Source organism: Oncorhynchus clarkii, chromosome 32, assembly GCF_045791955.1.
Source record: "Oncorhynchus clarkii lewisi isolate Uvic-CL-2024 chromosome 32, UVic_Ocla_1.0, whole genome shotgun sequence".
Lineage (NCBI taxonomy): Eukaryota > Metazoa > Chordata > Actinopteri > Salmoniformes > Salmonidae > Oncorhynchus > Oncorhynchus clarkii.
This window is the reverse complement of record NC_092178.1, coordinates 6,836,192-6,853,799: the sequence shown is the minus strand read 5'-3', so window position 1 is coordinate 6,853,799 and position 17,608 is coordinate 6,836,192. Positions and strand designations below refer to the sequence as shown.

Below are 17,608 nucleotides of genomic sequence, written 5' to 3'. Positions count from 1 at the left end.
GTTACCAACGTAATTAGAGCAGTAAAAATACATGTTGTCATAACCGTTTTATACGGTCTGATATTCCACATATGGTGGTCGGGTCAATCAGCATTCAGAACCACCTCGTTTATAATAGCAACAAGGCACCTTGGGGGTTTGTGGTATATGGCCAATATAAACACGGCTAAGGGCTGTATCCAGGCACTCCGCGTTGCGCCGTGCCTAAGAAAAGCCCTTAACCGTGGTATATTGGCCATATACCACAATCCCCTCGGACCGTATTGCTTAAAAATAATATCTTGGTTCAATTTTCTAAGACTTAAATCACTACCTCTCCCAACAATAATTCCAGGTGTTTGGCAAAAGGATAGTGCGTGACTGTAGGGCAATAGGAACACCATGCAAACCCTAGCATACATACACACTGGGGGGACACACACACCAAATCACAGGGCCTAATGCAACTCAGCCAGCACAAACATATCTACTTACACTGGAGCTCTGTTCCAAATGACACCCTATTCCCTATATAGTACACTACTTTAGACCAGGGCCCTATATAGTACACTACTTTAGACCAGGGCCCTATATAGTACACTACTTTAGACCAGGGCCCTATATAGTACACTACTTTAGACCAGGGCCCTATATAGTACACTATTTTAGACCAGGGCCCTATATAGTACACTATTTTAGACCAGGGCCCTATATAGTACACTACTTTAGACCAGGGCCCTATATAGTACACTACTTTAGACCAGGGCCCTATATAGTACACTATTTTAGACCAGGGCCCTATTCCCTATATAGTGCACTACTTTAGACCAGGGCCCTAATCCCTATATAGTGCACTACTTTAGACCAGGGCCCTATATAGTACATTATTTTAGACCAGGGCCCTATTCCCTATATAGTGCACTACTTTAGACCAGGGCCCTAATCCCTATATAGTGCACTACTTTAGACCAGGGCCCTAATCCCTATATAGTGCACTACTTTAGACCAGGGCCCTAATCCCTATATAGTACACTATTTTAGACCAGGGTCCACAGGGCTTAGCGTGCCATTCAGAACGCATCCCGGGCCCAAAACCCCCCAACCTTCCATGCAGGTGAGTAAATAGGATATCACAGTGAATCTGACATTGATGCCTGATTTACGTGAAGCTGAGTTACATGTTTTTTTTCTCAGGTTAGTGTAGCCCCACCCCCCCCCCAGCGGTCTGCCGTTTTAATAGCTAGAATCACGTCATAATTCAAATCTATCGTTATTAAGAACACAGCACACAACGAACATTATATCTCTAGCTATATCAACTTCAGATCAAGATAGCAACCTAGGTATTTTAACTGTTATACGATTCAATATGGACCCCCCCTCCCTCACCTTAAATCCCCTTCCCCATCCCACTCGACGCCCAGAAGTTTTCCTGATTTTACGATTTAGACCCCAACATGTTGCTCCACCCTCGTCATCCCTCCCCAGGTCCAAGAAATCATCTGACGCAAACAAAAAAAAAAGTTGCTGAAAGTTGTAAGAAATTAAATAGTAGAGAAAGGACCGTCAGTTCTAGAAGGAGAGAACCTTGGGTCAACATTCCAAACCAGAATTCTAGAATTACTAAGAATCCCCAGAATTGTTTTAGTGGAACCCTGTATGTCTGATCAGACAGAAACCAATGTGAATGAGGGTTTGGCCTCTGAGTTCTATTGCTAACAGTAAGGAAGTCTTCAGTCTGGGGACACTAGTCTTCAGGTGGTACACCGAGATGTGCTTCAGAACAGGCTGGGGGGGGGGGGGGGGGGCAGGGCTGACAAAAGCTAAATGAGGGGAAAGGATAAATAAGTGAAATAACACTCATCACTCGAGGTCAGATTTGACCCCCCCCACATCCTAAAGGTCATCCCTACGGGCTGACAGGGAGCAGTAAAATCCACAACAAGCCACTGCTACTGTCAGAAGAAAATCAGGACTATCAACAGTACTGGCGGTATTTCTCAATGTATCTACGCGTTTCAAACCCGCCCTGGTGTGTGATCACCGCCCTGGTGTGTGATCACTGCCCTGGTGTGTGATCACTGCCCTGGTGTGTGATCACCGCCCTGGTGTGTGATCACCGCCCTGGTGTGTGATCACCGCCCTGGTGTGTGATCACCGCCCTGGTGTGTGATCACCGCCCTGGTGTGTGATCACCGATCTGGAAGAGCTGTGTTTTAAATCATCAGGTCATGTGGTGCGAGTTCAGCTCTCCGATTGGCTCCTCAGCCGAGGCGTGGTGTTCTGTTAGAAGTGTCTGATCTGTTTGGGTAGGTAGAGACACGCTCACAGGAATTGGGTAATATAGGTTGGATAAAGCCTTCCATGGGATAGGAGGGAGAGGACAACGTTCCATCTTCCACAGTTGAGCCTGGAAGGTCACAGTGGACAAAGGATAGGGCACCGGAGACCCTGCATCAGTAGAGGTTGGGGTAGCAGAGCTAGCCACGGGCTGGGGCATATAGGTGGTGGTTGGAGGGACACAGGAACCCTAATTTACCTCAAAACCCTCCATTGGTAGGGGATATGGGGGAAGAAGTCAACCGAAAGCCTTCCAATGGGATCCATGGGTAAATGAGTGATGTTTGGATGAACCAAAGGGAAGGGAGGGCATTATAGCTGGAAGCCCTCCATGGGTGCTTCCTGCTGGGGGAAGAGGAACTGCTGGTTGACCTGGTCTACCTGAGGAGCCAGGTTCTGGTCCTCCTCCTCCACTCCAAAGTAGTGCTCTATCAGATCAAAGGCCTTCTGGTAGATCTCTTGGTTCTCATGGCTCTGAAGGAACTCGATTTTATCCAGACCTGGAGAGGAGAGTTTATTTATTCATACACCACGGTAGATTATTGATTCTGACTGACTGACTGACTGACTGACTGACTGACTGACTGACTGACTGACTGACTGACTGACTGTCTGTGTCTGTCTGTCTGTCTGTCACGTGCCTATACTGTCTGAATGTGTTTGTATACATGTACCTCAGAACAGCAGCAGTTGTTGGTATTATATAGTGCATTTCAGCAAGTATTCAGACCCCTTGACCTTTTCCACATGTTGTATACATCTACACACAACGCCCCATAATGACAAAGCGAAACACATGTTTTTCGATTAACCCCCTCAGAAGTATTCAGACCCTTTGCTATGAGAGTCAAATTGAGCTCAGGTTCATCCTGTTTCCATTGATCATCCTTGAGATGTTTCTACAACTTGATTGGAGTCCACCTGTGGTAAATTCAATTGATTGGACATGATTTAGAAAGGCACACACCTGTCTATATAATGTCCCACAGTTGACAGTGCATGTCAGAGCAAAAACCAAGACATGAGGTTGAAGGAATTGTCCGTAGAGCTCCGAGACAGGATTGTGTCGAGGCACAGATCTGAGGAAGGGTACCAAAACATTTCTGCAGCATCGAAGGTCCCCAAGAACACAATGGCCTCCATCATTCTTAAATGGAAGCCACCAATACTCTTCATAGAGCTGGCCTCCCGGCCAAACTGACCAATAAGGGTAGAAGGGCCTTGGTCAGGGAGGTGAAGAACCCGATGATCACTGACAGAGCTCCATAGTTCCTCTGTGGAGATGGGAGAACATTCCAGAAGGACAACCATCTCTGCAGCACTCCACCAGACCTTTGTTAGAGTAGCCAGATGGAAGCCACTACTCAGTAAAAGGCATATGACAGCCCACTTGGAGTTTGCCAAAAGGCACCTAAAGGACTCTGAGCATTAGAAACAAGTTGCTCTGGTCTGATGAAACCAAGATTGAACTATTTGGCCTGAATGCCAAGCGTCACATCTGGAGGAAACGTGGCACCATCCCTACAGTGAAGCATGGTGGTGGCAGCTGTGGGGATGTTTTTCAGCGGCAAGGACTGGGAGACTAGTCAGGATCGAGGGAAAGATGAACCGAGCAAAGTACAGAGAGATCCTTGATGAAAACCTGCTCCAGAGCGCTCAAGACCTCAGACTGGGGCAAAGGTTCACCTTCCATCAGGACAACGCAGGAGTGGCTTTGGGACAGGTCTCATAAGGTCCTTGAGTGGCCCAGCCAGAGCCCGGAATTTAACCTGATCAAAAATCTCTGGAGTGACTTGAAAATAGCTGTGCAGCGACGATCCCCATCCAACCCGACAGAGCTTGAGAGGATCTGCAGAGAAGAATGGGAGAAACTCCCCGAATACAGGTGTGTCAAGTTTGTAGCGTCATACCCAAGAAGACTGGAGGCTGTAATCGCTGCCAAAAGGTGCTTCAGTAAAGGGTCTGAATACTTACGTAACTGTGATATTTATGGGGTATTGTCATTATGGGATATTGTTTGTAGATTTAAGTGGTATGAATACTTTCCAAATGTACGTACTACAGTGAGGGGGAAAGTATTTGACCCCCTGCTGATTTTGTACGTTTGCCCACTGACAAAGAAATGATCAGTCTATAATTTTAAATGGTAGGTTTATTTGAACAGTGAGAGACAGAATAACAAAAAAATCCAGAAAAACGCATGTCAAAATGTTGTTATAAATTTACTTGCATTTTTAAATGAGGGAAATAAGTAATTTGACCCCTCTGCAAAACATGACTTAGTACTTGGTGGCAAAACCCTTGTTGGCAATCACAGAGGTCAGACGTTTCTTGTAGTTGGCCACCAGGTTTGCGCACGTCTCAGGAGGGATTCTGTCCCACTCCTCTTTGCAGATCTTCTCCAAGTCATTAAGGTTTCGAGGCTGAGGTTTGGCAACTTGAACCTTCAGCTCCCTCCACATATTTTCTATGGGATTAAGGTCTGGAGACTAAGGTCCTGGAGTGGCCTAGCCAATGTGCTTCTTCTTGAGCCACTCCTTTGTTGCCTCGGCCGTGGGTTTTGGGTCATTGTCATGCTGGAATACCCATCCACAACCCATTTTCAATGCCCTGGCTGAGGGAAGGAGGTTCTCACCCAAGATTTGACGGTACATGGCCCCGTTCATCGTCCCTTTGATGCGGTGAAGTTGTCCTGTCCCCTTAACAGACAAACACCCCCAAAGCATAATGTTTCCACCTCCATGTTTGACGGTGGGGATGGTGTTCTTGGGGTCATAGGCAGCATTCCTCCTCCTCCAAACACGGCACGTTGAGTTGATGCCAAAGAGCTCCATTTTGGTCTCATCTGACCACAACACTTTCACCCAGTTGTCCTCTGAATCATTCAGATGTTCATTGGCAAACTTCCGACGGGCATGTATATGTGCTTTCTTGAGCAGGGGGACCTTGCGGGCGCTGCAGGATTTCAGTCCTTCACGGCGTAGTGTGTTACCAATTGTTTTCTTGGTGACTATGGTCCCAGCTGCCTTGAGATCATTGACAAGATCCTCCCGTGTAGTTCTGGGCTGATTCCTCACCGTTCTCATGATCATTGCAACTCCACGAGGTGAGATCTTGCATGGAGCCCCAGGCCGAGGGAGATTGACAGTTCTTTTGTGTTTCTTCCATTTGCGAATAATCGCACTAACTGTTGTCACCCTCACCAAGCTGCTTGGCGATGGTCTTGTAGCCCATTCCAGCCTTGTGTAGGTCTACAATCTTGTCCCCGACATCCTTGGAGAGCCCTTTGGTCTTGGCCATGGTGGAGAGTTTGGAATCTGATTGATTGATTGCTTCTGTGGACAGGTGTCTTTTATACAGGTAACAAACTGAGATTAGGAGCACTCCCTTTAAGAGTGTGCTCCTAATCTCAGCTCGTTACCTGTATAAAAGACACCTGGGAGCCAGAAATCTTTCTGTTTGAGAGGGGGTCAAATACAAATCAATTTATAACATTTTCGACATGTATTTTTGTTGTTGTTATTCTGTCTCTCACTGTTCAAATAAACCTTCCATTAAAGTTATAGACGGATCATTTCTTTGTCAGTGGGCAAACATACAAAATCAGCAGGGGGTCAAATACTTTCCCCCCCCACTGTATAGGCCTCAGAGAGCGCAGTAGGGGTTGATGTGTGTATGTACGTACCATAGGCCTCCTCTATGAGAGAGCAGTAGGGGTTGATGTGTGTATGTACATACCATAGGCCTCCTCTATGAGAGAGCAGTAGGGGTTGATGTGTGTATGTACATACTATAGGCCTCTATGAGAGAGCAGTAGGGGTTGATGTGTGTATGTACGTACCATAGGCCTCCTCTATGAGAGAGCAGTAGGGGTTGATGTGTGTATGTACATACCATAGGCCTCCTCTATGAGAGAGCAGTAGGGGTTGATGTGTGTATGTACCATAGGCCTCCTCTATGAGAGAGCAGTAGGGGGTTGATGTGTGTATGTACCATAGGCCTCCTCTATGAGAGAGCAGTAGGGGTTGATGCCGGTACCACTGGGTCCTGCATCCTGCTTGGCCTCTTGGTCTCCCAGTCTCAGAATGTTCTCCAGACCGTTCAGAGACACCTGGACTATCTTACTGTCCATCACGGTCAACAGGTCACACAGAGGCTTGATACAGCCCAGGTTCACCAGGTACCTAGAGAGAGACAGAGAGAGAGAGACAGAGAGAGAGAGAGAGAGACACAGAGAGAGAGATAATTAAAGATGGAGAAAACAGAGAGAGAGACAGGAAGAGATTGTGTCGGACCTGGGCCCTGACAGACCTGGGCCCTGACAGACCTGGGCCCTGACAGACCTGGGCCCTGACAGACCTGGGCCCTGACAGTAAATCTCAGAAAGACAAAAAATAATGGTGTTCCAAAAAAAGGTCCAGTTACCCGGACAACGAATAAACAAATTCCATCTAGACACCGTTGCCCTAGAGTACACAAACAACTATACATACCTCGACCTAAACTTCACCACCACAAAGCCCTAAGAGACAAGGCAAGGGCCTTCTAATCCGTCAATTTAAATAAAATCCCTTTGGAATTTGAATGTAATATTTACTGTTCATATTTATAAAAACAAATGTAGCCCCTTTTTCTCTCCAATTTCATGATTACGATCTTGTCTCATTGCTGCAGCTCCCCTGCAGGCTCGGGAGAGCCAAACCGTGCTTTTTAACACCTGCTCGCTTGACCCGCTACACCAATGTGTTGGATGAAACTCCAGCAGGTATATTTCACTGGTCATCTCCAAAGCCAACAACTCCTTTGGCCGCCTTTCCTTCCAGTTCTCCGCTGCCAATGACTGGAACAAATTGCCAAAATCAGTGAAGCTGGATACGGACATCTCCCTCACTAGCTTTAAGCACCAGCTGTCAGAGCAGCTCACAGATCACTGCACCTGTACATAGCCCATCTGTAAAACAGCCCATCTAACTACCTCATCCCCATATAGCTATTATTTTGTGTTGCTCTTTTGCACACCAGTATCTCTACTTGCACATCATCATCTGCACATCTTCCACAGTGTTACTGCTAAATTGTAATTATTTCACCTCTATGGCCTATTTATTGTCTTACCTCCCTAAATCTTCAACATTTGCACACACTGCACATAGATTTTTCTATTGTGTTACTGACCGTACGTTTGTTAATGTGTAACTCTGTGTTGTTGTTTTTGTCGTACTGCTTTGCTTTATCTTGGCCAGGTCTCAGTTGTAAATGAGAACTTGTTCTCAACTGGCCTCCCTGGTTAAATAAAGGTGTTCTCAACTGGCCTACCTGGTTAAATAAAGGTGTTCTCAACTAGCCTACCTGGTTAAATAAAGGTGTTCTCAACTAGCCTACCTGGTTAAATAAAGGTGTTCTCAACTAGCCTACCTGGTTAAATAAAGGTGTTCTCAACTGGCCTACCTGGTTAAATAAAGGTGAAATAAAATAAATAAAACACTGCTCAACTGACAACCGAAGTCAGCCTGCAGTTGCCCGAACCCACCACAAGGAGTCGCTAGAGAGCGATGAGCTAAGCCCCCTCGGCCAAACCCTACCCTAACGACACTGGGCCAATTGTCCCTACGGGACTTCAGGTCACGGCTGGTAATGACTACAGCCTGGGATCGAACCCCAGGCTGTAGTGACGCCGCAACACTGTGAGGACTACTGTTCATTTATTGTTTATTTCACTTGCTTTGGCAATGTAAACATATGTTTCCCCATGCCAATAAAATCCCTTTGAAGAGAGAGCGCGAGAGAGAGCAGGACTTGTGTGAGTGACGGCAACACAAACCCTAGATAATGAATACGGAATGTGTTTGGTACAATCCAGACGCCTGACAAAATGCAGCGGCCCGAGACAGAACGTGTGTCAGTGTCTCGTGACATTCCACAGACGGGAGGGAAAAATAACTGCAACGTAATTCAACGTAGACAAAAAGCTTTCGGCTAGGCCTCACACACACACCAGAGGATAGCTCCTGTTTGATATAACGGGGACAACCTTGGTATTACCGAATGCAGACCATGGAAACACTGCTAAGACTGGAATCCCAGACTCCAGGAGGAAACAGTGAAAAAAGAACACCAATCCCATAGACCCCTCCCTCTTCCGACATGGACTAGGTTTCTTTACACGTTCAGCTACTGTCCCCTCCCTCTCTAATCCGGTCCTGGTGAGGAGCGTCCCCTCCCTCTCTAATCCGGTCCTGGTGAGGAGCGTCCCCTCCCTCTCTAATCCGGTCCTGGTGAGGAGCGTCCCCTCCCTCTCTAATCCGGTCCTGGTGAGGAGCGTCCCCTCCCTCTCTAATCCGGTCCTGGTGAGGAGCGTCCCGTCCCTCTCTAATCCTGTCCTGGTGAGGAGCGTCCCGTCCCTCTCTAATCCTGTCCTGGTGAGGAGCATCACCTCCCTCTCTAATCCGGTCCTGGTGAGGAGCGTCCCCTCCCTCTCTAATCCGGTCCTGGTGAGGAGCGTCCCCTCCCTCTCTAATCCGGTCCTGGTGAGGAGCGTCCCTTCCCTCTCTAATCCGGTCCTGGTGAGGAGCGTCCCCTCCCTCTCTAATCCTGTCCTGGTGAGGAGCGTCCCCTCCCTCTCTAATCCTGTCCTGGTGAGGAGCGTCCCCTCCCACTCTAATCCTGTCCTGGTGAGGAGCGTCCCCTCCCACTCTAATCCTGTCCTGGTGAGGAGCGTCCCCTCCCTCTCTAATCCTGTCCTGGTGAGGAGCGTCCCCTCCCACTCTAATCCTGTCCTGGTGAGGAGCGTCCCCTCCCACTCTAATCCTGTCCTGGTGAGGAGCGTCCCCTCCCTCTCTAATCCTGTCCTGGTGAGGAGCGTCCCCTCCCTCTCCTGGGCGTGGCTTTATACCCGATCTGTCCTGGTGAGGTGGGCGTGGCTTTTTCCTGATCTGTCATGGTGAGGTGGGGGTGGCTTTTTCCTGATCTGTCATGGTGAGGTGGGCGAGGCTTTTTCCTGATCTGTCCTGGTGAGGTGGGCGTGGCTTTTTCCTGATCTGTCCTGGTGAGGTGGGCGTGGCTTTATTACCTGATCTGTTCTGGTGAGGTGGGCGTGGCTTTATTACCTGATCTGTCCTGGTGAAGTGGGCGTGGCTTTATTACCTGATCTGTTCTGGTGAAGTGGGCGTGGCTTTATTACCTGATCTGTTCTGGTGAAGTGGGCGTGGCTTTATTACCTGATCTGTTCTGGTGAGGTGGGCGTGGCTTTATTACCTGATCTGTTCTGGTGAGGTGGGAGTGGCTTTATACCTGATCTGTTCTGGTGAGGTGGGAGTGTCCTGGTGAGGTGGGCGTGGCTTTATTACCTGATCTATTCTGGTGAGGTGGGCGTGGCTTTATTACCCGATCTGTTCTGGTGAGGTGGGAGTGTCCTGGTGAGGTGGGCGTGGCTTTATTACCCGATCTGTTCTGGTGAGGTGGGCGTGGCTTTATTACCTGATCTGTTCTGGTGAGGTGGGCGTGGCTTTATTACCTGATCTGTTCTGGTGAGGTGGGCGTGGCTTTATTACCTGATCTGTTCTGGTGAGGCCGGCGTGGCTTTATTACCTGATCTGTCCTGGTGTGGTGGGCGTGGCTTTATTACCTGATCTGTTCTGGTGAAGTGGGCGTGGCTTTATTACCTGATCTGTTCTTGTGAGGTGGGCGTGGCTTTATACCTGATCTGTTCTGGTGAGGTGGGAGTGTCCTGGTGAGGTGGGCGTGGCTTTATTACCTGATCTATTCTGGTGAGGTGGGAGTGTCCTGGTGAGGTGGGCGTGGCTTTATTACCTGATCTATTCTGGTGAGGTGGGCGTGGCTTTATTACCCGATCTGTTCTGGTGAGGTGGGAGTGTCCTGGTGAGGTGGGCGTGGCTTTATTACCTGATCTGTTCTGGTGAGGTGGGCGTGGCTTTATTACCTGATCTGTCCTGGTGAGGTGGGCGTGGCTTTATTACCTGATCTGTTCTGGTGAGGTGGGCGTGGCTTTATTACCTGATCTGTCCTGGTGAGGTGGGCGTGGCTTTATTACCTGATCTGTTCTGGTGAGGTGGGAGTGTCCTGGTGAGGTGGGCGTGGCTTTATTACCTGATCTATTCTGGTGAGGTGGGAGTGTCCTGGTGAGGTGGGCGTGGCTTTATTACCTGATCTATTCTGGTGAGGTGGGCGTGGCTTTATTACCCGATCTGTTCTGGTGAGGTGGGAGTGTCCTGGTGAGGTGGGCGTGGCTTTATTACCCGATCTGTTCTGGTGAGGTGGGCGTGGCTTTATTACCTGATCTGTTCTGGTGAGGTGGGCGTGGCTTTATTACCTGATCTGTCCTGGTGAGGTGGGCGTGGCTTTATTACCTGATCTGTTCTGGTGAGGTGGGCGTGGCTTTATTACCTGATCTGTTCTGGTGTTCCTCCAGAGGTGGCGTTAGTAATGGCCCAGGCTGCTTCCTTCCTGGTTCTGAACTCTGCCTTCTGCAGGATGTCGATCAGCACAGGGAAGATGTTGGCGTCGATCACCGTCTTAGGAGAGGAGAAACAAGAGGAAGTGAAAACGGTTGAGTGGAGACAGAGATGCCCGCAACCTAAACGGGAGAGAGGCAACACAAGCCCTTTATGCAGACCGAAGACTGAGTTTGTATGTCTGTGTATAAAGTCTGGACCTCACCTGTATCTGAGCCCTGTTGCCAGCGGTGATGTTGGAGACGGTCCAGCAGGCTTCTTTCCGGATGGATTCTTTAGGACTACTCAGCAGGTGGAGCAGACAGGGCAGGGCTGAACAGTTCAACACCACCTGGGTCTGGATGTCGTCTCCCGTGACGATGTTCCCCACTGCTCTCAGAGCAGGAGACGCCACCTTGTAGTCCGTGTGCCTGACAGAGGGAACATTCAAAAGTCACTACGCTGAGGCCCCTGAAGTCTGCACGCACAAACACACACACAACTCTACGAGGTGCCTGCAGTAACACACACACTTACATGAGCAGCTCTACGAGGCGCCTGCAGTAACACACACACTTACATGAGCAGCTCTACGAGGCGCCTGCAGACGCCGGAGTCGATGACAGCCTGGATCTTCTCGTTGGGTCCGTCAGAGAGGTAAGACAGAGCCCAGCAAGCATCTGCTAACAGATCTGAATCACTGCTGAACAACAGTCTAGACAGGACCTGTAGACAAGGGGACACCTGGGGGGGACAGACAGGGGGACAGTTAGTGTATTCTATCAGAGAGGTAGGACAGACAGGGGGACAGAGGACAGACAGGAGGACACCTGGGGGGGACAGACGGGGACAGTTAGTGTATTCTATCAGAGAGGTAGGACAAACAGGGGGACAGAGGACAGACAGGAGGACACCTGGGGGGACAGCTGGAGTCTACCACGTCGGTCTGCTATGGAATTGTATGACTGTCTCATCCATGGTGGTAGGCCCATCGTTTGTAAAACAGGTTGTTGCATCTACTTTATTTTGTACCCTCTGCCTTTGACAAAAGTGGGCACTGCTTACCATTAGGTCACCATAGGTCACCACAGGGCGGCATCAGCGCTCACCTAAAAAAGCCCATATACCACTGGTTGAGAGAGAATTCGTTATTGTTTTTTTCTGAGGTTTTATGTGTTGTTTGAGGTGCATCTTGGTCAGTTTAGCACGGAAAATGCTACCCTCATCAATGTTTGGGCCCAATCAGAATGAGAATTAGGTGGCTGCCTAAATCCTGCCTAATGAGCGGGCCGACCACGCCGTCAGTTAACACTATCAACGTTTCCCTTTGGGAATTGTGATCGAATCAATGCAAATATTAGGCAGAGTGCATTGGAATAGGATTCTATTACACTGAAAGACAACTCAGGCCTGTACTCTACACAGACCGGTGACCCATAACCAATCAGAGCTGCAGTAGCCCTATATGCAAATAGACTACTGCCATATATGGATTTGTGCCATTCTCTGAACTGGACTGTGTTTACAGCATGAGCGGTCGTGAGTAGATGTCCTTGTTTTGAGATCAAAGCGAGAGCTGCATGTAGCCACGAGTGCGCATCCTTTGCTAGTTAGTGAGTTATTAGACCACTTATAGATCATGTGTAGTCAACAATAGGGGAGTGATTGCTTCCTACAAGAACACAAAACATGTACATTTCTAGACATCTTTCAATCAGGTAAAGTTCTTTTAATTATTATGTCTTAAAGTGACAGTGTTATTTTTTTGAGACAGCATACTCAAGTCTAAGTAGGCAATATAATTTTTTCTCTCCAAAAGTCTCATGGAATGCAAGGCCTACATTGAACACTACACATTGGCTGCTGAACGATAGAATGGCTATGTACATGTTAAAATGTTATGGACCCCCCCCCCATTGGCCTACCATAAAACAACACTCTGGTAGGTCTACGTTATGATCCCAGCCACACTAGTCCACACGGCTGCTGTTAAAACAGTCAATTAAAACGCAGGTACAACCTCCGTGTTCACAGTAAACACACACTGGAAGATGCACAGAATTTTAAACAACGTTCACGTTAGTGCTCAGCAGACCTGAAGTTTGCTGTAAAAAAATTGAGGGAACATTTAGGAGAGTAATGGCTTGTTAGGGATATCAGCTGGCTGATCCAATATCACGTGAGACAGCTGTGATGAAGCATTCATTCTGATAGGACAGAGCTGACATCACGCTCTGAAAGCTGATATTCTCATTCTGATAGGGCAGAGCTGACATCACGCTCTGAATGCTGATATTCTCATTCTGATAGGACAGAGCTGACATCACGCTCTGAATGCTGATATTCTCATTCTGATAGGGCAGAGCTGACATCACGCTCTGAACGCTGCTATTCTCATTCTGATTGGACAGATCTGATATTCTCATTCTGATTGGACAGATCTGACATCACGCTCTGAACGCTGCTATTCTCATTCTGATTGGACAGATCTGATATTCTCATTCTGATTGGACAGATCTGACATCACGCTCTGAACGCTGCTATTCTCATTCTGATTGGACAGATCTGATATTCTCATTCTGATTGGACAGATCTGACATCACGCTCTGAACGCTGCTATTCTCATTCTGATTGGACAGATCTGATATTCTCATTCTGATTGGACAGATCTGACATCACGCTCTGAACGCTGCTATTCTCATTCTGATAGGACAGATCTGACATCACGCTCTGAATGCTGATATTCTCATTCTGATAGGACAGAGCTGACATCACGCTCTGAATGCTAATATTCTCATTCTGATAGGGCAGAGCTGACATCACGCTCTGAACGCTGCTATTCTCATTCTGATTGGACAGATCTGATATTCTCATTCTGATTGGACAGATCTGACATCACGCTCTGAACGCTGCTATTCTCATTCTGATTGGACAGATCTGATATTCTCATTCTGATTGGACAGATCTGACATCACGCTCTGAACGCTGCTATTCTCATTCTGATAGGACAGATCTGACATCACGCTCTGAACGCTGCTATTCTCATTCTGATAGGACAGATCTGACATCACGCTCTGAATGTGGATATTCTCTTTGTAGAAAGCGTAGGGATGCATTCTGTGTCAATGATTTCAATATGGAAAAAAACGACACTCTTAACATGCTCTGTCCTCCTCATCTCATTTAGTATAGCTGATAGGGCTCAATACTACGCCCTCTCTGACACTACAACAGCAGCCCATTAAACGGAGTTACTGTGACTAAGGGAAAGGTGACAGTCAAAGAGTAGGCTATTGGGACACAGAGACTGATCTCCTCACCCAGGGTGAATCTCAAGTTTTAAAAATGGCTTCCTGTCCCTCTTCTATTAAATGCCAACAGAGAAACAGGGCTGACGAAGAGGTATAACACTTTAGACTGCTGAGAGAGTCACACAGGGTGAGAGAAACTCCCGCCTCTTCACATACCGTCCCCCCTGGTCACATGCTGTCAGTTAGTCACTGGGGCTTTTATGTTCTGGCTGGCTTGAGTCACTAGCAGATTACACCATTAGCTAGCTAGCTAACTAACAGGAGGGAATAACACAGCATTACAGACTAGCTCCATGGAATCCAGACTGAGGCAAATAACACCTCATCTCCTACATAGGGCCCTGGTCACTAGTAGTGCACTATAGGTGTCAAAAGACTGACTTCACCGAGCTAGAGGTTACGGTTTACATTCAGAACTCAATGAGTCCACCGTTTTCAACTACAAGCAGTTTGGAAAGTCTTTATACCAATTATGGAGTTAACCTACTTCTTTAGGCTTAGCTAGCTGTTACCGTTTAGATTGTAGCATACACACAGAGAGAGGGGTAGTGATATTAAGGACACACCAATCAGAGATCAGATTTATATAACACTAATCCTTATCCTATTAGAATGTTCTGACTACACCAACATTCCTTCCTGGCTCCAAACCATTCTACAAATGTGAACTATGTCTGACACCATGCCTATTTTCAGCTGGGGGGGGGGGGTGGGAATCAGACAACAGAAGCTGTGTTAAAGTAGTGGAGACATATGCAGAGACGATGAAGCAGAGGGTTGCCTTGCCCCTTATCATCCTCCTTCCCTAGCCCCTCGACTCTTTCCTGGTTGGATATATCTAATATAGAGATGGTTTCATTTAGACTTCCATAGGGCTCTTTATATACATCTAATATAGAGATGGTTTCATTTAGACTTCCATAGGGCTCTTTGGATACATCTAATATAGAGATGGTTTCATTTAGACTTCCATAGGGCTCGTTATATAAATCTAATATAGAGATGGTTTCATTTAGACTTCCATAGGGCTCGTTATATAAATCTAATATAGAGATGGTTTCATTTAGACTTCCATAGGGCTCTTTGGATACATCTAATATAGAGATGGTTTCATTTAGACTTCCATAGGGCTCGTTATATAAATCTAATATAGAGATGGTTTCATTTAGACTTCCATAGGGCTCGTTATATAAATCTAATATAGAGATGGTTTCATTTAGACTTCCATAGGGCTCGTTATATAAATCTAATATAGAGATGGTTTCATTTAGACTTCCATAGGGCTCGTTATATAAATCTAATATAGAGATGGTTTCATTTAGACTTCCATAGGGCTCGTTATATAAATCTAATATAGAGATGGTTTCATTTAGACTTCCATAGGGCTCTTTGGATACATCTAATATAGAGATGGTTTCATTTAGACTTCCATAGGGCTCGTTATATAAATCTAATGTAGAGATGGTTTCATTTAGACTTCCATAGGGATCTTTGGATACATCTAATATAGAGATGGTTTCATTTAGATTTCCATAGGGCTCTTTGGATACATCTAATATAGAGATGGGGGCGGGGGGGGGGGGGGGGGGTGGTTTGGGACAGTGGGTGGGATTAGGGTGTTACCTTCTCAAATACAGGTGGGGGGCTCTTCCCCCTGCACAGGTTAGACAGAGCCCACACTGCATTCCTGGTCATGCTCAGTCTGGTGGATTTAGTCAGAAGCCTGGAGAGGAACCGGGGAGAGGAACCATGAGAGTAGTAGATATCAGAGGACACAGGACCTCCACTCTGATTCCACTGACACATCAACATAAACAGTAGTGTGTGATTGTGTGCGCTCACATTAATAGTGGTGGCAGGATATTACAGTTGAGTACGTAGTCTCTGCACACTGCACTGTCCCCTGCTATGTTACCCAACGCCCACACTGCCTGAGAGCGAGGAAAGAGAGGTGGGGAGAGGAGAGAGAAAGAGAGAGGGAGAGAAGAGGGGGAGAGAAGAGGGGGAGAGAAGAGGGGGAGAGAAGAGGGGAGAGAAGAGGGGAGAGAAGAGGGGAGAGAAGAGGGGAGAGGAGGAGAGAGAAGAGGGGAGAGAAGAGGGGAGAGAAGAGGGGAGAGAAGAGGGGAGAGGAGGAGAGAGAAGAGGGGAGAGAAGAGGGGAGAGAAGAGGGGAGAGAAGAGGGGAGAGAAGAGGGGAGAGAAGAGGGGAGAGAAGAGGAGAGAGGGGGAGAGAAGAGGAGAGAGGGGGAGAGAAGAGGAGAGAGGAGGAGAGAGGAGAGGGGAGAGGAGGAGAGAAGAGGGGAGAGGAGGAGAGGGGAGAGGAGGAGAGAGAAGAGGGGAGAGGAGGAGAGAGAAGAGGGGAGAAGAGGAGAGAGAAGAGGAGAGAAGAGGAGAAAGAGGGAGAGGGAGAGGAGAGAGAAGAGGAGAAAGAGGGAGAGAGAGAGGGAGAGGAAAGAGAAGAGGAGGGGAGAGAGGAGAGAGAAGAGGGGAGAGAAGAGGGGAGAGGAGGAGAGAGGGGGAGAGAAGAGGAGAGAGGGGGAGAGAAGAGGAGAGAGGGGGAGAGAAGAGGAGAGAGGGGGAGAGAAGAGGAGAGAGGAGGAGAGAGGAGAGGGGAGAGGAGGAGAGGGGAGAGGAGGAGAGAAGAGGGGAGAGGAGGAGAGAAGAGGGGAGAGGAGGAGAGGGGAGATGAGGAGAGAGAAGAGGGGAGAGAAGAGGGGAGAGAAGAGGGGAGAGGAGGAGAGAGAAGAGGGGAGAAGAGGAGAGAGAAGAGGGGAGAAGAGGAGAGAGAAGAGGGGAGAAGAGGAGAGAGAAGAGGGGAGAAGAGGAGAGAGAAGAGGAGAGAAGAGAAGAGGAGAGAAGAGGAGAGAAGAGGAGAGAAGAGGAGAGAAGAGGAGAAAGAGGAGAGAAGAGGAGAGAAGAGGAGAGAAGAGGGAGAGGGAGAGGAGAGAGAAGAGGAGAAAGAGGGAGAGAGAGAGGGAGAGGAAAGAGAAGAGGAGGGGAGAGAGGAGAGAGAAGAGGGGAGAGAAGAGGAGAGAGAAGAGGGGAGAGAAGAGGGGAGAGAAGAGGGGAGAAGAGGAGAGAGAAGAGGAGAGAAGAGGAGAGAGAAGAGGAGAGAAGAGGAGAGAGAAGAGGAGAGAAGAGGAGAGAAGAGGAGAGAAGAGGAGAGAAGAGGAGAGAAGAGGAGAGAAGAGGAGAAAGAGGGAGAGGGAGAGGGAGAGAGAGAAGAGGAGAAAGAGGGAGAGAGAGGGAGAGGAAAGAGAAGAGGAGGGGAGAGAGGAGAGAGAAGAGGGGAGAGAGGAGAGAGGAGGGGAGAGAGGAGGGAGGAGAGGGGAGAGAGGAGGGAGGAGAGGGGAGAGAGGAGGAGAGAGGAGGAGAGAGAGAGAGGGAGAGAGGGAGAGAGGGAGAGAGGGAGAGAGGGAGAGAGGGAGAGGAGAGAAAGCAGGTTCTGATCGTACTAGTTCCAACACCACAGCTAGGTATAAATTATAGACGGTCTTGTAATAAAACAACTCCATGACTGTTTATATGA

The 17,608-nt window shown here is 48.1% G+C and overlaps 1 protein-coding gene across 1 annotated transcript in view; it reads right to left on the bottom strand.

Moving 5' to 3' along the window:
* Positions 1-2,397: 2,397 nt before the first annotated feature.
* The window catches only part of LOC139391645 (importin subunit alpha-7-like), a 37,862-nt gene continuing 22,651 nt past the window's right edge, over positions 2,398-17,608 (bottom strand). The window contains exons 6-12 of the mRNA XM_071139034.1: positions 15,923-16,011; positions 15,704-15,803; positions 11,350-11,513; positions 10,996-11,200; positions 10,723-10,850; positions 6,313-6,503; positions 2,398-2,819 (exon numbers count right to left, since the gene is read on the bottom strand). Of these exons, the coding sequence (XP_070995135.1) occupies positions 2,632-2,819; positions 6,313-6,503; positions 10,723-10,850; positions 10,996-11,200; positions 11,350-11,513; positions 15,704-15,803; positions 15,923-16,011 (1,065 nt within the window). The 3' untranslated portion in view covers positions 2,398-2,631. The remainder of the gene's footprint in view (positions 2,820-6,312; positions 6,504-10,722; positions 10,851-10,995; positions 11,201-11,349; positions 11,514-15,703; positions 15,804-15,922; positions 16,012-17,608) is intronic.